Below are 25,525 nucleotides of genomic sequence, written 5' to 3'. Positions count from 1 at the left end.
AAAATTTAAGGGGGTCTGAATACTTTCCGTACCCACTGTATATATATATATATATATATATATATATATATAGGGGCCTCTCTCTCTCTCTCTCTCTCTCTATATATATATACACACACACACACACACACACAATATAACTGTCAGACCTACACAGCAATAGCTCTGTGATATGCCAAAATGTCATTAACCAAATTATTAATGTTAAATATCTAATTTAGCCTATTAAATAACCTGTTGCTAAGCAATAAGTTGTGGCATATAAATCTGTTCTCATTATTAGCTGTCAAAAATATAGAACATCAACAATATTCTTCTCAGTTCAGAAAAAAATATATCTAGCATGTACAGAGGCCACGGTTTTCTAATCCAGGTTTGTGCTGCGTTACACGGGTTGTCTAAGTTTGACAATTAGCTTTTGTTTCACCGCTGACATATTTTCGTGGTCGTGGGCTGACACGCACGGGTTTCGTCAGAGAGATAAGCGCACAATGGACGCATCCAGTCCCTCACTGACGGGCTGGCGTGAATAAATTGGACACGCATTGCTTCGTAATCCCCTGAGTGTCTCTATGGCTCTGGCAAAGTGCCTAGCCTCACCGTATCTTACATTAAGCAGACGTCAATCCGTTCGTCCTCCTTTCGCTTTTTAAAATCACTTCCATGTCGAAGTGCCTGACCGCTTTCTGTGCCTGGGCTCCGCCAACTCTCAAGTCCTCCAGAAACAGGTCCAAAAGAGGAGGAGGGGGGTAGAAACTATTATGCGACAGTCCGGCATTGGTGTCTGCACTGATGATTGGGACTGTTTGTGTTACCATAGAAGTGTGTAAACTACTGAATACAACGCTAGCGTGAGCAAAGTATTTTTTTATAGGAATTTGTGTTCCTCATGCAACTTAGGTGAGCAAAGCGAAAAGCTGTATCCAAATAAGTTTTAAACAAAACACTTATGTTTTGTGATATATTTGCGATATGTACATGTGTAAAAGCGTGAAAAATAATAACCTACTTGCGATGTTTTGACGGTGTACCATCCCGGTGTACCGTAGGCTACATCAATATTCTCACCAATTGTGCATTTATTTGATTTAAAAAAATGGTAGTAAAATGGTAGTATTGTGAAATAGCATTACAATTTAAAATAACTTTTCTATTTGAATGTATTTTAAAATGTAAATTATTGCGGAGATGCACAGCTCAATTTTCAGCATCCATTACTCCAGTCTTGAGTGTCACATGATCCTTCTTCAGAAATCATTAATATGCTGATACTCATTAAATATTTCTTATTATTATCAATCTTAAAAACAGTTGTAGAATATTTTTGTGGAAACCAATAATACCAATTTGTGGATACTCTGATGAATAGGAAGTTCAAAAGTTCAAAACAACAGTATTGAAATAAAACATTTTGTAACATTACAAAATGTGTGTGTGTGTGTGTACCTGGTATTCCCTGTATGGGGACCAAATGTCCCCACAAGTATAATACCAGTCATTTTTGACCTTGTGGGGACATTTTTTTTGGCCCCCATGAGGAATCAAGCTTATAGTGTGCGTGGGTGTGTGTGTGTTTGTGTGTGTGTGTGTGTTTATATATTTCAGGATTCAGGAACACTTTTAAGCAACAGTTGTGTGGCAACTTCAGAAACAGGTGAATCTAAGAAGTGAGTGAATTACTATCAACTAATCAGGCTGATGTAAATAAAGTAACAGAATGATAGTGACAAAAAGCTGATGAAATCATGAGACCTGACAGAAAAGATGTTCTTTTCTCCATTATTAGTTTCAGCTAACCCTGACTATAGTAGATATGGACACAAAACTGAATTAACTCCATCCAAAATCAGAAAGTGTCGAAACCATTCAACATTCTAGATTCATTGCATGAAACTGACCCTGAGACTTCATAGCATTCCAAGCTTGACCTCAGCATTTCTGAAGAATTGTCGGGATAAGAAACTGACATTGGATGAAACTGAGAGACTGACTCTGGGATTCTGAACTGTCGCATGGCTGTGCAAAGTGTGCAACCGCATAGGGTCCCGCACTTTAGGGTGCCTCGCAATAGTCAGTTTACTTTTGAAATGCTGGTAAATCTGTGGTGCGTTTCCATACAACAATGTATCTCACTGCTTAACCACCATAGTGAGAAGCATTGTTGTTGGAACTAACCAGCTAGTCATGACTGTTTTTTGAAAATAGTCGCATCTCTATCGTTTGAACCACAATTATTGTTGGTTCAACAATATAGGACGGACATTTTTATTACTAGCATATATAAGCAACAGTTATTGCGCTGTCCCAGCAAAAATTCATCCGGCATCCCTCCACCTCCCCATCTCCTCCTTTATTTCTGTTAATCTCCCTCTATATAGTTCAGTAGGGGTGGGGTTGAACACATAGCTCAAGCCGAGCCTCGGGTTCGAACCTCTGTCGAGGACAGCAAGCCAAGTTTGTTTACCATTAACTATGAAAACTGGATGGGCAGGCAAACTTGTGAATTAATATTTTTTATTTATTGCAGACTCCTCCTTATGTCATACTCCGGGGTTCCAGTATCCGTATGCATTTAAACATGTGTACTCTTCAAAAAATGGCACTTATTGAGGACAGGCTAAAATATATAGATTTAAATAGATATGCAGTATGGAATGGAAGATTTAGATTGTACTGCATGTTATGTTGGATAATTTATTTAAGTTCACATATCTTACTAACAAGAAACTGCTTCTAACCACATGTCGAGAGCTGTAGCTAAGTTTGCGATGCAGTTTGAAAATGTTCTTTTGGGAAACACACCCCTGGCCATTTTTAAGGCAGCATAATATATGCTTGTTTATTACAGTATATCCTAAAATCCTGAGCTTGCAGTTGGTGGAAAGAACAAAATAAAAAAGGCAAATTAATTAATAAAAAGTAAATTAACTGAAACATTTTCAAAAGTTTTTTTTTTCTAGCAAGAAATAAGAATTAAAATTATTAAATATTTTATTGGTTATGACAAAAATGCACTTGTATTTGTCTGCATTATGCCCCCCCCCCCCCCCCCCCCCAGGGGTGCATAATGCAGATGATGCATTATGCATCCATAATGCATCATCTATCAATATGTAATCTGAAATTCTTGTTTGTCTCACAACAGAACAAACTTTCCCAGGAAATCCACTTTACTTAATTGTATCCCAATCAATATTAGGAATAAACATTCTGAATATACTTTTTAAAAGTAGAAATTAAAAACATTTTTTTAACCTGCACTAAACAATGGCGGAACTTTTCTGCTGGACACATTGACAAAATGTCTTAAAAATACTTTTAAAAGTAACCTTGTGATGTCAATACAAGTGATAAATTTACAATTGTTTACTGCATGTGCAGTATTTAACACCCCCTTGACAGAATCCTAAGACCCTAAACAGATAATATGTAAAAAAACAACAAAATCTACAATAAGGTCCCATTAGTTAACGTTAGTTAGTGTGTTATAACATTAACTAATAATCCGTGTAACGTTAGTTCACAAATATAAACGTTCATTGTTACTTCATGTTAGCTTAGGTTCAATAAATAATATTAACAGATATAACTTTTGATTTCAATAATGTATTAAGACATTTTTAAATTAACATTAACTAAGATTACTTGAAGCATTTTCATTGTTGGTTTATGTCAATAAATGTTAACAGTTAATAAATGGAATCGTATTGTAAAATGTTATGCTTTTAATTCCTATTGCTAAATTTCCCAATTTCAAGTATCCACATTAGAGATTAGGAAGGAAAGGAATAGTTCACCCCCTGACTTCCTGACTTCCATAGTATGAAAAAAGTACTATGGAAGGCAATTGGGACCAGAAACTGTTTGGTAATGCATTTTGAAGAATGTGGGTAACCAAACAGTTTCTGTTAGCCTTTGACTTCCAGAGTATTTTTTCCTCCATACTATAGAAGTCAATAAGGACCAGAAACTATTTGGTAATGCATTTTGAAGAATGTTGGTAACCAAACAGTTGAACCTTCCATAGTATGGGGGAAAAATACTATGGAAGGCAATGGAGACCAGAAACAGTTTGGTAGTGCATTTTGAAGAATGTTGGTAACCAAACAGTTGCTGTTAGCCACTTACTTCCATAGTATTTTTTACCTCCATACTATAGAAGTCAATAAGGACCAGAAACTAATTTTTTTTAACTTTATTGGTATAGAAGTAACAGGATGCAAAGTGGGAGAAAGAGAGAGGGGGCGGAATCGGGAAAAGTCCTCGAGCCAGGATTTGAACTCTGGACGCCCGTAGTGTAATGGCGCCCTGCCCACAAGGCTATCAGCGTCGACTGGTAATGCATTTTGAAGAATGCGGGTAACCAAACAGTTGCTGGTAGCCACTGACTTCCATAGTATTTTTTTCTCTCCATACTATGGAAGTCAGTGGGGACCAGAAACTGTTTGGTCACCGAAATTCTTCAAAATATTGTTCGTGTTCAGAAGAAGAAAGAAATTCATATAGGTTTGGAACAGCTTGAGGGCGAGTAAATGATGACAAAATTTTCATTTTTGAGTGAAAATTTCTTTAACTAGATGTTTAAAAGAATACCAAATGTGTGTCCTAAAAGTGACGGCAAAATAGAAAATTCTGAGCTGCCTGTTTGGCTGAACATTGCCTGAAAGAGAAAGAGTGCTCTGGTAGGGAGCAGCAATGCGTGACACAAGAGAGGCCGTGGTGGGCGCGCTTGCCCCGGGGCTACGGCCACACTCAGATCTTTGTTGCGTTCGCTCTGCGTGAGACGAGGAAGAGGCATTTTCCTGGGAGAGTGAGAGAGAGAGGGAGAGGTTGGTATTAGTTTTACTCTGCCCACTGCTTCCCACTCCAGCTGCATAGGCCTACATGACTAGCACCGCAGGAGTGCCCCAGAAGACTGCCCGAAAAAAGAAATGCCAGAGAGCGAATAGAGAAAGATGTCCGGTTTTGCAGACGCTCAGGAATGTTGCGAGCTGTGTGAGATTTCCAAACAAACACCGCAGTGCCGCTCTCTCCTCTCTGCCCCGAGGCACAGCCCAGCACTCCTTTACATGCTCACCTCCCACCGCTGCCTCAGCACAACAAGCTTCCCATCAGTCTGGGTGATCTGTTTCACTAATGCATCAATTGTTCAGTTTTTTTTATTTTTTTTTATTTGCAGTGCTGTTTAACGCATCCCTTGTTTCCTCTGGACTGTATCTAGCCTCTTTCCACCATCCAAAGTGTTAGATTATGGGACATGCAGTACTTTGACTCTCCCTCTGCATTCAAGAGCATATGGTTGTCTGTGAAAAGCCGACCCTGACAAAATGACAGCAAAAAAACTTGTGCTGTCTCTCTGCCTTTGGACCCAGTAGTACTAGAGCGAGAGAGAGAGAGACCACAAAACTCCGTCTGAAACCTCATGCACAGAGATCCATCTGAACACTGGCAGGCAAAAGTGAATTAGAGGAGGAGGAACTCAAGAGCCAAATGACTAGGACTGTCATCAGAGGAACAGGTGTGGCCAAATACTGATGTTTTCATAGGAGATGCTGATGAGACAGATCCGCTAGAGTACGATGTAAAAATGTTTGGCTCTCGTCTGGGATTCCTAAACACGAAACATCAGCCCAACTGCGCATGTTAAGAGTGTCAACCACTCAAATGACTATGAAACAAAGAACAGATGCAGAATGATGTAGCGAAGAAGGAATCTAGCGTTCTCAAGTCATTTAGAGATTAGAAAAACCTGCAATGAATGATCACCATCTAGTGGTCATTTGGCTACATTGCAGACTTAACAGAACAAGTTAAAAAGTAATGTATTGACAGAAAATGTTTGCTTGTGAACCAGTCATAAATCTAGAAAGGATTTAGATCCGGTATATGATTATTGTGTAGTAACATAAGAAAGTAAGATAATATATGCTTATTATCATTGCTTAGTGTACCTTCAAGGAAAATTTTACCAACTCTCACGTTGTTTCAAAGCCGTATTACTTTCTTCTGTAGAGCACAAAAGGGAATGTTTTGAAGAATGCCAGTCTATTCCATGCAACAAATAAAAAATCATTCAAAAAAAGTAACCCATGCAACTTATGCACTGTAAGTCTTCTGATATCACATTATAGCATAATGGGAGGAACCTGAAAATGATATTTTACATATGTTATACTCTACCATTTTCAATAAATCAATAGTACCATTTTCAGAAATCAATACTTTTATCCAGCAAGGATGCAATAAATAGCTCAAACGTGACAGTAAAGACTTTTGCAATGTTGCAAGAAATTGCTGTTTTAAATCAATGCTTTAAAATTCCATTAATCAAAGGACCATAACAAAAATGTATCATGGTTTTCACAGAAAATATTAAGCAGTACAATTGTTTAGATAATAAGTCATTATAAATAAATAATATAATTGTTTATATTAATAAATGTTTCTTAAACACCAAATCAGCATATTAAAATGATTTCTGAAGAAGCATGTGACAATGGATGCATGCTGAAAATTCTGCTTTGCCATAATAAATTACATAATAATCTTAAACTAGAAAAACAGTTATTTTAAATGGTAATATAAACGCAGTCTTCTTGAGCATAAGAGACTTATTTCAGAAACATTAATCAATCTTACAAACCCCAAACTTTTGATTGGTAGTGTATATTGCAGGTGCATATTCAAATTTGGTCAGCGCCATTTTTACCGGCTTGTCTCACAACCATAAGGGTGCAGGTTTGAATTAATATGACGGTGAGAATCAGAATTTAATTTTTGGATGAACTATTCTTTTAATAAAAGCTAGTGACAGCTGTTTGGTATTTCTGCTGCTTTCAGTATTTGGTAGATATGATGTAGCACATAATGAAAAAGACTATTTCCAATCGCTGTTCGAATCTGTACTTGCAAACAGCAATACAGCGTACAAATCAACTTGAATGAGGTAACAATAAATAATATTACTGCACTGCTGAATGTGCTGAAAACCTTGAGTTTGTGCTTGCTTAACAGCCTGCCCTGATTCTATAGGAAGAATAAGGTATTGCAAAACTCTAGAAATGGGTATACAGTATAAATGCAAAAGCAGTTCAGCCCCCTGAACCAATGGGAGTTCCCTGCAGCTGTGTTTTTCACCAGCAAGAAAAAGCTGCATTAATGTCTTTCCACAGTGTCAGTTCAAAGCTGACTTCCTGTTGCATCTTGTTGCCCCGGGACATGTAGACTTTAGTTTAAAACAATGAATGTGAAAAAAGTAGATAAGGCAACTACTATATATATCTTTTAACAATGCAATATAAAATAAAGCTACTGGCGTTTGACTGTTACATTAGATGCACCCAAGAGTTGTCCAATTGAGAATATGGGTTTCCTCAAATCAACTGCAAGATGATAAAACATGAATATTATTCAACATAACAGAATAAATAGAACTAAACTGATGATCATATTCTCAGGTTACCATCAGCCTTTGTTGTTCAACTGTTGACTTTTTATGCCAATTTTGTCCCAGTTATCACCATTTTATGTGAAGTACCACTAACTGTAATAAATGGTATTATTTATCAAATCAAGCTGGTTTGCTGGTCTTAACTGGTCTGTTGGCCAGTTTAAAAGGGGTTTTGGGCACATAAAATTATCTTAAAAGTATTGCATTACTTATTACTTACTTGCCAAATCCCATATCAGCCTCGACCAGTTACAACATGAAACTGCTTTTAATTAATTTTAATTAATTTTCAAATTAATTCTGCTTTTAGTTCTTTTAAATAAATAATATAAAATTGTATAATATAAATAAAAAATGTACAATATATAAAACTATTCTTGAATTTACCAAAGTATTTAAAGGCAGAAGGGTACATTAAAAACATACGCTACATTTTAACATTAGACGTTACATTTTAATGTAAAGTCAAGTATTGTTTAATAATTGTTCTATATTCAATACAGTATTTCATGCAATTGCATCAGAAGTAACTAATTAAATTACAGAAAATGAAGAGTAATCCCTTACTTTATTTTTCAAAGGAAAATTAAGCTACATGAATTATTTACTTTGCGCATACAGGCAATAGGCTTACACTAAATAAATAGTTTTAGTAATGACATACAATAAAAAAAATTGTTTAAACTTATGTTTAAAGACTTATTTAAAGATACCATATTTATACAGCCATTGTAACTAGCCTACTGTAAACTATTCTGCACATTTGTTCAATGGCTTTTTGATGAAGATTTTGGCTAATTCCAAATTCTCCGTTTTTATTAAAGTGTCATTATTGAGATCATAAATATTCATAACTCCCGTTTAAGAATCTGGCAGGGCGAAGATGCCACAAGCGTGATACATTCTTACAGACCTGAGTGGCATTTCAACTTGATTATCAGTCATGGCCATGAGCGAGCGGCGTGTTTTCGGGAAAGCCCTTTACCTCCACCTGATGGCAGCATCACCAGGCCCTTCACACGGGTGCGTGGGAGTTCCCCGCTTCGCCATGTCGGGGTGGTGCAACGCGCTGAAAAGATCTCCCGAGCGCGCGCGCTCTCTCTCCCTTTTCTCCACCGCCCCCACCCCATCAGCTCCATCCTCCCCCTCACGACAGTCTCAGTCTCAGCAGCAGCAGCAGCAGCAGCATCGTCCTCCTCCACCCTCTCTATAGGCAGCAGCAGCAGCATCCGGCGGTGAGACACGGAGGAGACGCATCCGAGTGATGCCACTGCACCAACCGCATCTCGCCACTGCGAAAACACGCCGAGAATAAAGCGCTTCTTCTGCGAGGAGGGACAAACACATTCGCCTGGAGAGATCCACTGCCCATGAAGATGTCCAACGCTGACATGGTCTTGAACTCCACCGATCGGGTAGTGAAATGTAAGTCTACATTTCCTCCCTCTCTTCTACCTGCATCTTTATTTTGTGCCATTATTTACGCAATAATTGTTAAAAGATTGCCACAGCTAATTAAGACGTATCGATTGCGTTTATTAATGTGGTCAGTTCATCTTTAGGACTGAACGTATTTGAGATAGCGATGATTTTCTCTGCTATGGACTGATGGTAACCGAGTCACGGGCAGGCAGAGGGAGATGTGTTAAACAAGGCAGATCCAGTGGAGGCGATGATGCAGCAGGATTTAGGTGGCATCACGCAGCCCTTCCTGTATTCTTCAGAGACAATCATGCAATAGGGGTTTCAGTTCATGTTTAGCTGTTTGCTTTCTCGAGGGAAGCCTCCAGTCTGAACGTAAATCATTCGAGATGGAAACTGTCACGCCCCCGTTGCGTCTGATTGATTTTCGCACATTTACTGGTCACGTAGCGCACATTAATATTCACATGTAGGAACATAAAAACATAGATCACTGAGACTGAATATAAGCGTCTTGGTCTTATATAGAAACTAGGCTTAGGTTAATTGAAGGTGAACTAGGTCTTTTTTCTTTTCTTTTTTTTTTTTTGCTTAAAAAACGGTTTAACATTAATAGCACTTTCATAGTGAAATAGTATTGAAATAATACATACACACTCATGAGGTGTCAATAGTCATATCAGTATTATTATAACAAAAAGCTGTTTTTATTCTACATAGAGCGGGTCGCACCTTCTTGGGCGCTGCTATGTTTGGATCACGTGACCAGCCGTTTGCTACAATTGATCGTGTTACTGATAAAATCATATTTTTGCCAGGATGCTTTACAAAGCATAAATATAAACGTACATTCTAATAACCACCGACACAGCATAAAAACAGTGCCATGGTGTGGATCAACAGGTGTGTGACCCACCAGATGAATGAGAAAATAAAAACAAAATGACAACCTAAGTCACAAAATAGGAAATATAGAGAAACATGGAAAAACAGAACAAACCATGCACAAACAGATTCAGTGGTGTCAGCAGTGAGTGAGCAAATTTAATGCATCCAGGCCAATAGGTGTCAGTATATACAGTCCAGAACTACTAGTATAATTTGGATGAATTGGAGCAGATAAATGTAAACAACAATTTACTTAGTGTACCTTGAAGGTAACAAAGAGGAAACAGCGTCAGCATTTTAATAGAAACATAATTTATTTTAAATTAGTTCAATTTTTGAGCTGTTGGCTTTCATTGATGCATTCTGACTCTTTGATGGCAGCTAATGGGTCACGTTTTCACATTTGCACTTTCATAGATTCTCCCTTCTCCTCTCAGGGTTGCTACTTTTGTCTTTTTGGTCCAGCGATGTATAATTTGTGATAATAACAACAGATGCAGTATATTCTTGTAGATATGTGTATGAATTGCAGACTCTGTAGGTATTCAGCCTCCTTAAAAAAAACAGTAAACCCCCAATGTTAATCTTTTTCTTGTTTTTTACACAAATTAACACTTCAGCCTAGCTGATTGATTTGAATGGCAAAAATCTGTGGGCTTGTGAACTTTTGAAACAATTTCCAGGAAATCTCAATTTGCATGCTAATGTGGCCGCATTTAAATGTGTTTTCTACTGTGTTGATTCAATAAATAGTATTAGCATTTAAAACACCCTTTGTGTCAAAGACGTAGTTCACCCAAAAATGAAAAATCTGTCATTTACTGTTTAAATCCCACATGATTATCATAAAAAGCAGATGTTAGGCTGATTTATGGCATTAATGTTGTGCATAATCGCACCTGAGGATCATTTCAGCCCTGATTTGTTGACATTCGCATTTTTTGGCAGAACATTTGATTTGTATCTGCCTTTGAATGCTGAATCTTATGACAAGGCCCATTATAACTCAGGCTTTGATATAAGTCATCTGACCTCTCTAAAAGTTAAGGTTGCATTAGTCACTGCCACACGTAATGAGTCACAGTAGTGACCCCCCTCCAACGCACCGGCTACCTCATAGAGGTACTTTAGATCTGGCAGATTTGGCCCGTAATGCCATTCTCTGAACTACCTCTGTCTCCTCTCCCCCCTTATGTATAATTGAGGGCTTTTATCATCAACAAAATGCATCAATAAATAACCACATCTAAAATCCCAGTGATGAGGTTAGCTAAGCATTCATCTTTAGCAGTGTGCAGCGCCAAATGCAGGAGACAAACAAAGAATTTGTCTCTGCATAGAATCCCCACAGCAGCAAAGCAGGATTTCATAAAACACTGCATGGTGTATCATTTGCAGAGTCTCATTTACTAAGTGCAACTAGAGTTAGGCCTTTCATTCCTGCACTGGCATAATGGATTTTATGGCGCTTTCCATTTAGTGTTTTGATATGCTGGTTTATCGCCTCGTCTCATGGGAGCTGTACTGAGCATCACTCTTTGTATGCGAAATAATTATATTGTAGCCACACTGTTAACATTCTCATACTCGTTTCCAGCTTGCATATGAATCTGTCTTAATGATCCTGGTATGAAGGCAGAAAATCATTCACAGATTTGCAATGGTGAAATGAACAGACTAGGGATGTCGTGATGCTTCATTCGTGTCTTTCTTATAGCTCAATGTTGTGGCTATTCTGTGGTTGTATTCTGTACAATTGTAACTACTATTATTATTATTATCTTCGTATAATTATAATAATATACATTAATTAAAATTCAATAAAGGGATTTTCCACATACAAAAACGTATGAAGTGGTCAAAAACTGTGTCTGACCCACTCCATTTCTTCCCGCGTATTGCCGTTCAATTCATTACCACACCCTTTATGACGATTACAAAATTACACAAACTTCTTTCATAATTAAAACAGATTAAACTGAAACAAAACACAAACAAATAATCTTAAAATATAAAACAAAATTAAATTTTCTTGAATGACTACAACAAATATAATATATTTATGTTGTTAATATAATAAATTAATATAATAAATTGTTATTGTTTTTTATATATAATAAAAATATTCATAAGGACTGCATTATTTACACACAGCAATTGCTTTATAATAATAATATAGTTCTGATTAATAATTGCAATGCAATCCATTTCGAGTCTTACTTTTTTGCTAAAAACAGAAAGGAGACATTGCTTCACCTAAACTAAACTAAAAATAAGTCTGTAATATTATTATCATATTTTTATATAACATTTATATATTTATATAATATGTGACCCTGGACCACAAAACCAAAACCAATCTTAAGTAGGGTTGGGTATCGTTTGAATTTTATCGATTCCGATTCCGATTCTGCTTATCGATTCAGATTATTTTCGATTTCCAGTTTAGATTCCAATGTGATTAAATAATGATATCAATCATTTATCCTGTGTCTCTTTTTTGCAAACCATTTATTGGAGCTGAATACCATGAACAAAAATCAACAGGCTACATAAAAACTGGACTCTTTAAGAGCTGTTTGTGTGCAAAATAGAACTGCATGATTCTGGATAAATTGAGTCTTTTTTCTTCTTCTTCTTCTTCTTCTTCTTCTTCTTCTTCTTCTTTTTTCCCAATGGAAGTTGTGGTTCTCTCATGATTCTGAAGAAAACACATTAGACAACTAAACAAAATCACATGTAATTTATGAATAAATGATTCAATGACTCACTCAAGATGTACTTGTTTCATTACTGGATGAATCAGCGTTCTTGAACGAATCTCTTGTATGATTCAATGACAAATACATTTTAACAGCCCCTTTTCGCCACCTACTGATGTAATAATGTAATCAATAAATCTTCATTTGAAGTGTCAAATTACTTTCAAAAGGTGACTTACTCTATTTTAATCGCTACCGTACATATCTGAAATATAAACTTTTATCCCAGTACTTCTGTGATTTGAATGTTTGTAACAGAAATAATGAAAAGACTGTGAAGCTGTTTCATTCATGACAGATGACAGCTGCTCTCTTTAGGTCAGCGGCAGCGCGAATGCAGATTTAAATGTTAAAATCACACTGGTGTGATCGTACGCTGCACGGACGAACCAACAAGTGATCGCAACATTGATCGCACACGTCAAAGGTTGAGGAATGAAACAGATGAATCATTGTAATTTAGGAATAGAATCACATTGGTGTTTGAATCGTGTTCGCGATCTTTAACGATCTATTAAATTAAAGTGCTTTGTCATGTTGGTGGTGACACCTCTCTTGCAACATGTTTAGCTATCACAGATATTATACTTAGCTTTTTTGTTTTCTTATCGCAAATGTAGCCAAACTTTGGAGCGCTTAGATTAGCGAGCAAGGTCCTGGCAGATCACTAGTTCCAGTCCTCACAGATGAAGAAAAAAAAAAGGGCATAGCAATCGATAGGCGGAATCGAAAAGCAATAGCCAACAATACATTGTATGGGTCAAAATTATCGATTTTTCTTTTATGCAAAAAATCATTAGGATATTAAGTAAAGATCATGTTCCATAAAGATATTTTGTACATTTCCTACCGTGCACTCTCAGATTCCAGATTTTCAAATAGTTGTATCTCGGCCAAATATTATCCAATCCTAACAAACCTTACATCAATGGAAAGCTCATTTCATAAAATTGACCCTTATGACTGGTTTTGTGGTCTAGGGTCACATATAATAAATATATTTGATGAATAATATTCAATGATATCTACAAAAACAATTAATTAATAATATATTAAAACAAACAGCATGAGGAGTATATATATTTACATGTGTGGTCCTGCCATCCAGCATGTTGATGTGTTTGTGTTTCATGCAAAAATCTGTGACATGTCAAGAAATTGGCCACTTTAGGGGACTCAGGACAAAATTTTGTGAACACTCCAAACAAACCCAGACTCCTCTAAAGCAAACCAAACTGAATGCAGTTCACTTATACTGTATATTGATGACACAAGGCATTTTTCTGCACTTTGTTATTGTTGGTTTATATACAAATGTGTCAAAAGGGCACACAACTGCAGTTGCGATATTACTGTATTTATTAGTATTTCAAAATACTGTTACAGTGATACTATCATTGCACAGTTACACAGCCTAACACAACTGACTACACAGCAGGTCTCTATATGAACGTCTACTGAGAGTGAGTGAGTCAACTGAGCGCATTTTGAACAAATTAATACATATAATCTGGTACAGTAGTTTGCCGATATACTAAACATTGACATAGATGTTTACATAGGTGTTTCTGGGGAGGATATGATAGGTAAAGTGATAGTTTAGTGCAGTTAGTGCTCTTTAAAAATACAACATGTCAATCAGTGCCTGGTTTTAAAGCCCAGAGGAGGAAGGTCAAGTTTTGCATCAGCCGCTGAATTCTGGTGTGTAGATGCCACTAGCCCACTCACTGCTCTGGGGTGCCTTCATGCCAGGCTTAGAACGGCCTACTTTACTGAGCCCAATTCTAGGGCATTAACTGTGTTAGTTCTGATGGGGCTTGGCGAGCCACAAGGGGCTCAAGAGGTATTGTCAGGATATAAACAGGACACTTGGAAAGGTGAGTCACCTAGCGGTGATGGTTCTCTGGGTCATGTTCTGATTAGGACACATGAAGATTACTACAATTAGTGTTGTTGCAAATTGCAATGCTGTTGACCTGGCATTGTCATACTTACAAACTAGTAAGGAATGTTGTCAAGTAAGATGTGCTGTTGTTTGCTTGTCATTGTGTGGCAAACTAAAATAACAAATTGGTTTGTTTCATTTTCTGAGAAAAAAAAGTTGGTGGTGCTTGAAAGAAACTCACTGAAGATGTGCTATAAATCAGTACCATATCAGTTATTGGCCGATATTTAATTGATTGGTATTCAGCAATATTGGATATTTCATTGTGCATACATTTCCTCTACTTTTAAATTTAGACCACCATTGCCATCACTTAAAGCTAATCTTTAATGCAGTAATAATTTACTAAATGTACCAAATCTCGTAATAAATCAATTTTTGTGCCGTATATTAAAATGGGTAACACTTCACAACAAACTTCCTTGGTTAACCTTAGTTAACTACATTATTTAACATGAACTAACAATGAAAAAATTGCTAACACTTTATTTTAAGGTGTCCTTGTTACACATGTTACATGTATTTACTATTATAATAACAATAAATTATAATTATAAATACTATAATAACAATAAACCAACCCCTAATCCTAGCCCCAACCATATAGTAAGTACATTTAGTTAATTAATATTACTCAGTACTTAAATATATAATTACACTGTAACAAGGACGCCTAAAAATAAAGTGTAACCAAAAGTTTTCTGAAACATTAATCATAGTTAATGCTAATTTCAACATGTCCTAATACATTTTTAAAATCAAAACTTGTATCTGTTAATATTATTTAATAAACCTGAGTAACAAAAAACAGATGTTTTGTTAACTAACATTAACAAAGATTTATAAATACCGTAACAAATGTTCATTGCTAGTTAATGCTGCTAGTTAATGCATTAACTAAGGAAGGCTATTGTAAAGTGTTATCTAAAAAGGTGATGCTTTAATTTGTAGCATTCAAAATGATTGGTTTTAGTTTTTAGAGTTTTGTTATTCATTTATTTTGACAAACTTGTATTGTTTTTTAATATCGTTCTTGTATCGGTTATCGGTCATAACATGCAAATATTTTTCATCTTATAGTGTATTAGCCAGAATTTTAATAATCATTGCTATTATGCTCAGGTGTTGTGGGTGCTTGCAATGGCATTGCAGTTGCTAAGATGTTCTTAAATTGGTTTAGAGTATTTGCTCTGCAGTTGCTATGGTGTTTTCTGGTCGGTTGCATAAACTGCTTAGACTAGTCTTACCAGCTGATCTAATTTTTCTTTAATACTGGTCTTATTTAGTCAGTTACATTAAAACATAGACAACTTGAATTCGAAAAGTAAAACTGATTACCCCTTGGCTAAATGCTGGTTGGTTAGGCTAGTTCTTAAATCACAGTTCCAACAGAGTGGCTATGTTAATGAAAATCATAAATCTTGTTACTTGATTTGAGTTTCCACTCTTCTCTATATCTCAAAGTGTCAATATTTAGTGTCAGTGTTCCCTAATCTTCAAAAGTAATGGAATCTTTTTACATTTTCAGTAAAACAGAAACTGCTTGTATTTATTAAATCCACCCAAACAAATGGTAAATGGTTTCAAACAAATGCTCTGTCATTTAAGCTTTGCTTTCTTTATCGGTTGTTACAAATAGCTCAGCATGAGCCTTCTCTGGCCACGCTGTTGCAGTTTCCCATATTCATCACATACATTTTTAATGAGTTAATAAGCCTGTGTTTTCCCTTTGAATTAGTGTGATCCCTTGGGCTATTCACTGAGTGATCGTCCAGAACTGTTGTTTGAGCAATAAGCTTAAAGCAAAATATGAGCATAATCTGTTAGGTAGATGAAGGAGTCCATTCAGAGGCAGTGGTAGGGGGCAGGTGCACGAGGGTAGATGGTAAGGTGGAGTAATTACTGACAGGATTGAGGGGAGCGAGATGGATGCTGGGGATCCGCTTGTCTGATATGTACATGCAGGCTTTATATAGTAGTGTGGGTGAATTATTTAAGCATTGGTTTGCAGCACTGTTTCAATTCACATGGCTCTCTTACATAACAACACTTCCCCGAGGTCTGCTGATGAGATGGAGGGAGATGAGGGAGATGAGGGAACGAAGAAGAAAAGATGAAAGAGAGGATGAACAATCTCAAGGCCTATTCACACCAGTGTGAATATTCCCTGCAAATATTCAGTCAGAGGACAAATGTTGAATAAAAACACTAGGTTTCTATGGGCCTGTGAATATCCGGGTGTGAATATCAATCTGCCGACAAATCTAAAGCTTTTTTTTTTTTATTGGCCAATAAGATATTAGCTTTTGATCATGTTTCCCAAGTCGCTGCTGCACAGTCTGTTACATATGGTTATGATGTTAATTGTCTTTGTACTGAACCAGAAAAAGAATACATGGTTGAAATATGTTCTTTTAAATACAGAATTTAAAAATAAGTCTTATAAAAATATAATTTAAATAATAGCAAAAGTAATTAATAAATAATAATAATAAGTACTTATATATGTAATATGTAAGTATTTTTTATGTTTTATAAATTACTTTTGCTAATTATATTTTCATATGATTTCTTTTCAAAGTATAAAAGTAACCCAAAAATGGAAATTCTGTCATCATTTACTCACCCTCAAGTTGTGTCTGTATGAGTTTCTTAGTTCTGATGAGCAAAAAAATAAGATAATTTGAATGTTGGTAACCAAAGCAGTTGATGGTAGCCATTGACTTCCATTGTATTTTTTCCCCCATACTATGGAAGTCAATGGCTACCGTCAACTGTTTGGTTACCAACATTCTTCAAAATATCTTCTTTTGTGCTCAAAAACTCAAACAGGTTTGAAACAACTTGAGCGTGAGGAAATGATTACAGTATTTTCATTTTGGGGTGAACTATATCTCTTTATGTTGTTGAATCAATCTCTTAATGTTCTAGACAGGGCTGTGGCCTAGCAATTAGCATACATGCTTCGACATAGGGAAGACTGGGGCTAGTTGTCACACTGTTTGCTTTCAGTGAATATTTCTTAGGGTATATTGGTTCACCTTTGACAGTTAATTACAAAAGCCCTGGTCTGCTCTATTAAGTTGTGACAGTCATATCATGTCGCATTGTTTGAACCTGGCTTGCGTCATGCCAAGTTCCCTCCTCTTCTTCTCATAGTTTCTTGTAATTTGTCACCCAACCTATATATATATATATATATATTGGACATTGGATGATATTGAAAAAATTGACATTGCTATAATTGTTTTTTTTGCTCAATCATACTGTCTGCTATATGAAATTTGTATAAAAGTATGAAGTATTATATATAAATATATAAAAGCATGGAAGCCCGTTTCTGCCACTGAATAAAAAATAAAAAAGATAATTGCGAGTTTTTATCTCACAATTTAGACTTTTTTTTTCACAATTGCGAGTTTACATCTCACAATTCAGATTTTTTTTTTCTCACAATTGCCTGATGTAAACTCGCAATTCTGACATTTTTTTTCGGAGAATTGCATAAACTCGCAATTGAGTTGAGTTATAAAGTCTGAATAGTGGGATATAAACTCGCAATTGCAACAAAAAAAAAGTCAGAATTGCGAGATGTGAGTCGCAATTAACTTTTTTATTTTTTATCCAGTGGCGGAAACAGCTTCCATATAAAAGCTATATTTGGAAAGAATTAATTTTTCTAGAATGATCAGAGGGATTTTGTAGGGAATGTATAGAAATGTATAGTGAATGTTTAGAAAATAAAAATATGAAAAAAAAGATTTTTTTATTGTGATTATTATTAAATACAAATAAACAAAATAAGGAATATATTGCAATAATGCTTTATTAAAATAAACAAACAAGCATTCACAGTATTTTCGAGAAAATAAGTCCAGGTCAAAATAACATTATTGAGAGAAAACAACTCGGATTGAATTAAACTTTCATTCGACACAAATCCAAATATGTGCGTGCTTGGCATTAATTGAATTATTTAAGTCGCTTTGGAATTTGCAAAGTCGCAGCACGTTTTAAATGATTAAAAAAGTTTTAAAATGTATTGCAGTTTTTATTATTTTTATTACACTAATACAGAAAAATACACTGTAAAAAAAATCCGTAAAATTTACGGTAAAAAAACGGCAGCTGTGGTTGCCGGAATATTACTGTAAAAAATACGGTAGCAACGTTTTAGGTTTTACGGTTTTAACTTAAATTTACAGTTAAATACCGTAATTTCATTAACTGATATAATGTTAATATACCAACCTATTAAAGTACTGAAATCTGTTTTGTACCTTTGTAATACACTGATAACCACCAAATGCAGGTGGTGATGAGAAAGTCACATGATGAACCAAAGCCCATCACAAGCAGCTTTTAAATAATAACATATATAGAAGGTGCACAGTGTCATTCACACAAACACCTAAACACCATCATGGTAACACACATGAAACTGAAATAATGCAATAAACATTCATTTAACAACATTAGGTGTAACACACAACCCTAATATACAAAACTGATAAGAAAAAACTAAGAAGAAACATAGTTATTTCTACAAAAAAACATAAAATTTGAAATGTAACATGGAATTCTGGGAATGTCAATTTACGGTTATTCACTGTAAATTATACGGTCTTTTTCACTTCCAAAAACGGTATACTACCGTAAAATTAATGTCCAATACATGTAATGTCCAATACAGTTTTTCACCGTATATAGTAGGGGAATTTACCGTTAACCATTTAACAGGTTTTTACTGTAGCATTTTTTACAGTCTTACCGTTAAATTCACTGTAATTTTTTACAGTGTACATTTTCTTTTATATTACACTGTAAAATTACAATACTAATATTTATATGTTCATTTTCAAACATTGAACCACAGAGCCTTTATTTTGATGGTTTGCCAGCAAATAAGTATATGCGCTGCATGTTTCAGAGTGAAGGGTAGCACTGTGTTGATTGGTTATACACTGTATTCCCCTGCCCCCCATTCTAATACCAGTCAGCAGGGCCGGGCAGCCACACTAACTCCATCTCTTTCATCTCTCCCTTCTCCAGCATATTGGCTTTTCATGCATGGGTTGTGCTCAGGCCGGCAAGCTGCCACACTGCCACAGCCCATAAACACGTAAGGGCTCGGCACATTCTGGGTTTGTGCATGTTGCGGGAACCACTGACACATTTCGACACAAGCGGTGCTCATGTTTTGAGTCGAGTCTCATGAAACAAGTGCTCCCAATTCTGGTTGCCAGATCTGTTTAGTCATAAGTATTATTTTTTTGTAATCCAAACAACACCAGAAGTTGGACACAATGGCGCCTGGACTGGAGGGCGATAGTCTGAATCGCTAGTCCAAAGTGATTCCTAGCTGTGCTGCTTCACGCTGTGCGGTTGATCCCGCTAGAGTTAATGTGGTAGACACTGTGGAGGCTGTTATGTAATCCAGTTTCTTCAGTTATTAATAATGTCCTGTCAACATGTCCACTTCTCTCTGTTCTTTTTAACAAGCTCCACAGCTTTCCACCACCTCTGAAACACCTAAAATGGTACACTGATAAAAGATCCGCTGTGCGACGTTAGCGGCTTGTCGTGCGCTGGTGACAGATACATTGTTAGCCTGTAGTGTACATTATATTAGGCCAAAACGTGGACAATAGGTAATGGTGAAAAGTGAATAATTTGACTAAATAAAGTCATAAATGATTGTAACAGAGTCATGAGCAAAATGAATAATGAAAGCTCTCAGTTCACCAGGAGATTGAGTAGGTACTACATTTGGTTTGAAAATGTACTTACTGCATGACTGTATAAAAAAGTAGTATGATACAGGATGAATATGAGTAGTATGATTGAAATTTGGACGTACATCTGCCATGTTATTGCTGTCCTACCAGTGTCAGTTGCATTGCTTCAGTGCCATTCGTAAATCCTCATTCGTGGCCCCAATAAAGTGTTTTTGCCTGCTACAGTATATAGTATGGAAGTACACCTATTCGAATGCACTGTTTTTGTTTTCTGATAATTTGCTACATTCGAATATGCTGCAAAATACAGAAGAAAAGATCTGTCATTCAGTTTTATTGTAACTCATAAACACAAACTCAATTACAAAATCTGCTTAGCTGCCTTAGTGCCACATAAACGACTTCATACATAAAAGGTCATAACTGATTTAATGCAATACATCAGTTGATTTCAGTACAGTTTGATGTTAGCATGTTGCTAACCTAGTACCCTAATAAGCATAAAAATACATAGCACACAACATGTATGGAACTATTTTATTGACGCTTTTCAGTATTTAGTACTTTTTTGTCCACCATCTTAGCTTGTTGCAGTGCATTTTGGGATTGCATTCTCTGCAAAGGATGTTATGCTACCTTACTAAATATAGCATCTATTTGAGTTCCAAATATGTGAATATACAGAATTTAATCACATTATTTGAGAGTGTTTAAAACCCCATACAGCAAAAAAAGTATTTTCAAATGTATTTTTAAATGTATTTCAAAATATACAAAAATGTTTGAAAAATTTAATTTGTTATCTATAACAGGTATAAATTTAACACGTTTGAATAAAATTCAGCAAAGAACATACTTTTCGATGTTAAAAAAAATACTATATTCTATTTCAGTAATATATTTCATTGAGCTTCACTGTTTACAACATATATTTGGCATATATCTAATATATATTTTTGTCACAAAAATATATATATTTGGACATATGGGACTGTTTAGATTTTTAAATGTCATATTAACATGTGCATGTCCCCTTTCATCAAGGTTACGCAGAGAATACCAAAATCTAATTATTTTAAATAAATCTAAATGTTAACTCTTTGACATACTTGAATACTGAAAATACAATGTCATGCTTTTGCTGTCTATGTAGAATTTGACTTTCCCTGTACTTTATGCTCATTATATTCAGTGTGTGTGTGTGTGTGTGTGTGTGTGTACACATACACAGTAATTTTTATGGTTTTGGTCCATATTATGAGGCTTGTTCTGTCAGCATATGCAAATTCTTTTAAATGATTCTGGGTCAGTGAGTTATTTAAATAGTCACGCATTAGTTGCATGCAGTGACAATTCGGCATGTATTTGACGCGTCATCTCTGGTAGCATTAGCACAGTTGTTTGTGGTCTCGGCCTAAGGCTGAAGCTCTTCTGTTAACATGATGAGGACATTGACAGGCATAGACACTGTTACGCTGCCAGGTGTGCTTGTTGGTAATGCTTGAACTGTGTAAGAGAGACAACCGTAACGGTTGTGCATTTTCTGCAACACACAAGTAGGGGTTATTCCCATATTATGGTCTAACACACAGGAGGGATGTTATGTGTTTACATCCTTCAGGTTTCAGCTAAAGGTTTACTGTCAGTCACAGGCATCCAGAGCTTTCCCACAGGAGCAAATGAGGAGAGAGAGAGAGGAAGAGAGAACCTGTTTGGTGTAATAGAGCCGTCGATTGCACAATGTGAGACAGTCATGAAGACAGGCAACCGTAACAGTTCTTGTTAAGATGAACGTAAGATGAAGCGAAACCACAATAGACTTATCTATAGAGGAATGTAGAGTCACGGAGGGAGATACACAGACAAGATTTCCCTTCTAATGAAAGTGAAGCTTGAATGACATTGTGAGAAAATAAAGGACTAGACAAGGTTACTTCTGCATGTCTGTTTCAAAACATGCTGAGCTGCCTAGTGCCTAACTAGACAGCCTTTAAGGCACCACATATCCTGTGCAATTTTGAGCGTAAAAATAGCTTTGTTTGTATCTTTCGCGTAGTTTAAAATCCCACAACGCACTGTGACTCAGTGAAAAAAGAAAATAAATTGTTGAATAAAGTTGTTATTTTTGTTTTCTTTGAGCACAAAAAGTATTCTAGTAGCTTCATAACATTACGGTTGAACCACTGATGTCACATGGACTATTTTAACGATGTCCTCCTTACTACCTTTCTGGGCCTTGAACGTAGTAGTTACATTGCTGTCCATGCAGGGTCAGAAAGCTCTCGGATTTCATCAAAAATATCTTAATTTGTGTTCCGAAGATGAACGAAGGTCTTACGGCTTTGGAACGACGTGAGGTTGAGTAATTAATTACAGAATTTTTGACATTTCTGTGTAAACTATCCCTTTAAGGTTTAAGCTTTTTTTTAGTTCTATATACAGCTTTATAACAGTTCTATAGAGTGCAATAGTGGCCACCTACTTTTTAGCAGCCTTAGTTCTGGAAGTATTTTTCCCATAGAGATTGTAAAAAAGCCTTCATTACAGAGTTATAAGCCATGAGCCAAACCAGCCGTCTAAAAGGTAAAGCACAACATTACAAACTCATAACAAACTGATTTGAAGCAAACAGCTTCAGTGAAGGAAAGAATAACAATCCCATGAAGCTTTGTAAATTATTTAGTAATATATATATATATATATATATATATGTTACTAATTAAAAATGGGCTGTGTATGCTGAATTGTCCTATGTATTTCATTATTTTTAAAGAATCATATCATTACCAACATGCTAACATCACACTCTATTAAAATCCATTGTGACTTCATGTGCCAGTGTTTTAGTGGTTTAGTTGCTGACTATGTAGAGCACTTATGCGATTAGGATGCCCCGTAGACAACAAAGCCCTTCGCTAGGTTTTGGAACAGAGCTTATATCTTACATGTATTAAGCAAACAGAGAAGAAAAAAATGACAGGTGCTTATTTTAGAATCAGTGATCAAGGAATTGTGTATGTCTGCATAATCTGAATTTGCATTGTGCCAGGGTTATTACACTTAACTTAAACCATAAAGAAACGTATGTGTTACATGACATAAATGTTAGCTGAAATAAAATAAATCATTTCTGCTAGTTGCCATGGCAACATTTCTCATTTTCATTTAGTTCAACTAAAAACTAAAGCTGAAATCAAAATGAATAAAAACTATATAGACATATATAAAGACAAACATTCAAAAATTATAATAGTATCTCAGTGATACTAAAATGCAGTGTGCATTTTATCATAATTAGTTCAAGCTATATCTAATTTTGCTGTTTGCAGCTCCTTCTTGATTCATTTTTGTACATGCTCTTCTATATGAGTATGCTAGGTGTACCTTGTTTTATTTATATGTAAATATGTGTAAATTATACACCCCTGGGGTACATTCATTAAGAGCAGTTCTCCTTTCTGCTTGCCTTGCCTTTTTTTCTTTAGCTGAAGCATACAGTATAGTTTACTGCTTATTAGCTGCAGAATAGAATATTTCAGAGTGTTTGTGGTGTGTGTAGAGAAAGACAGAGCTGCTGCAGACCTGCACATTGGAGATTTAATCCCAAATCACAGTGTATACTGTGTCTGAACTGGCCACACTTCAGTAGTCACCGGCTGTTGCTCAGCAACATGCACCACAGTCCAACATCTTGTGAAGAGCCAAGCTGCTGTTTTCCATCTCACCCTTGAACCGTTCTCTCTCTCTCTATTCATTTGCTCTCCATTCCTCCCTACTGAGACTGTTGTTCATCAGGCATTTCACACGTTCTCCTGTTTCTCTCTGGTCTATTCTTCCTATTAAGTTTCTTCTCACTCCGATAGGCCACATGTTGTGCTCTGGAGCATCTCATTATTGTTCGTATTTACACAAAGTGCTTGTCTATCTCGTCATCTTTCTGTCTTTCAGGATGCTGTGCGAGTGCATCTCAGCCCTCTAGAGTACTGGGAGAAGGCGACGATGGGGACAAATAGGGACATTATGTTCTTGTGGAAGAGGCATTATGTTCTGTGTTGTCTGTCTGTCTTTCTCTCTCTCGCTCGCTCTCTTCGTCTGACTGTGCCGTGACGTCTTTTGGTGGACTCTCGCACTGAGTCAGAAAAGTGCCAAAAACTTGTTGAAATGCTGTCACTGTTCACACACATTTGCTTCTTCACATTGAGAAGCAAAAACCATAAATCTGAGTGCTTTCTCATTTTTTGTTTTATTTACTCTCCTCCAGACCCATCAAATAGCCAAGGGGCCCTAAATCAATACCAAACTAGAAATTGGTTTATTTTAGCTCATGATAAACTGGATAGCATTAGCATTAGTGAAGTAAACAGTTTCAGAAATAAGCATCTATATGTTATTTTGTATGCGCATATATATTCCTCTACAATAGTGTTTCTCAACCAGGGGGCAGGGTCCCACTAGGGGCCCTCAGCAAATTTACTTTAAAGTATGTCAATTTAATTACTGGATCCCACTTTATATTAGGTTGCCTTAACACTTACGTCAGTACTATGTACTTACAATGTACTTATTGTGTTCATATTGTATTGCAAAACACTTTTGCTGCTATTAAGGTGGGATACGGGTAAGGTTAGGGACAGGTTTGGTGGTATGGGTAGGTTTAAGGGTGGTTTAAGGTGTAAGGGATTGGTCAACAGTGTAATTATAAATTTAATTACATAAATGAATTACAGATGTAAGTACATGCAGGTATTTTTTTAAATATAAGTACAATGTAAAATCATGTACACAATAAGTGCATTGTATCAACTGATTAATTAAAGAAATGAATTGATGAAAAATGCAACTAGAATTGCCTGTGACAGACTGTTACAGTGTCAGTGTCAGTGTTAAAAGGTATAATTGCTGCTTTTTGCAGTGCAAATTTTGTTTGTGATGAAAATAACAGTACGTTTTCGTCAGTTATTTTACCTACGGATCGATGCATTTCTTACAGATTTCCTTGTGAAACTTGCTAATTAGCACATTATTAGGAAAGGCGATTTGCAAAGATTCATTACAAAACATTATACTCACTTCTTCTGTAGGTGAAGCTGGATCACGAATGATTCGTGCGAACATAGACGCATTTAGGTAGATTGGGGGTGCATTCCCTTCAAAAACAAATGTAATCAACTGCGTCTTCAGCGGCTCAGATGTTGGGAGTAAATGACGACTGCTATGTTCATTATTACATCCAACAACAGAACACCTCAATCGCTTAGGAGTCATTCTTATCTAAATCTGATCCGGCGGTGAAACAATGGCGGACTGATGACAGCTCACT

General features: G+C 36.0%; 1 protein-coding gene across 2 annotated transcripts in view; it reads left to right on the top strand.

Moving 5' to 3' along the window:
• Window positions 1-8,477: 8,477 nt before the first annotated feature.
• Window positions 8,478-25,525, top strand: part of LOC107693681 (serine/threonine-protein phosphatase 2B catalytic subunit alpha isoform-like) — a 58,835-nt gene continuing 41,787 nt past the window's right edge. For both annotated transcript variants that reach the window (XM_016493157.1, XM_016493149.1), the window contains exon 1: window positions 8,478-8,875. In XM_016493157.1, the coding sequence (XP_016348643.1) occupies window positions 8,821-8,875 (55 nt within the window). In that variant the 5' untranslated portion in view covers window positions 8,478-8,820. The remainder of the gene's footprint in view (window positions 8,876-25,525) is intronic.

Source organism: Sinocyclocheilus anshuiensis, unplaced genomic scaffold (genome assembly GCF_001515605.1).
Source record: "Sinocyclocheilus anshuiensis isolate Anshui unplaced genomic scaffold, SAMN03320099.WGS_v1.1 scaffold817, whole genome shotgun sequence".
NCBI lineage: Eukaryota > Metazoa > Chordata > Actinopteri > Cypriniformes > Cyprinidae > Sinocyclocheilus > Sinocyclocheilus anshuiensis.
The sequence above is the reverse complement of the archived record's forward strand: the minus strand, read 5'-3'. Positions and strand labels throughout refer to the sequence as shown.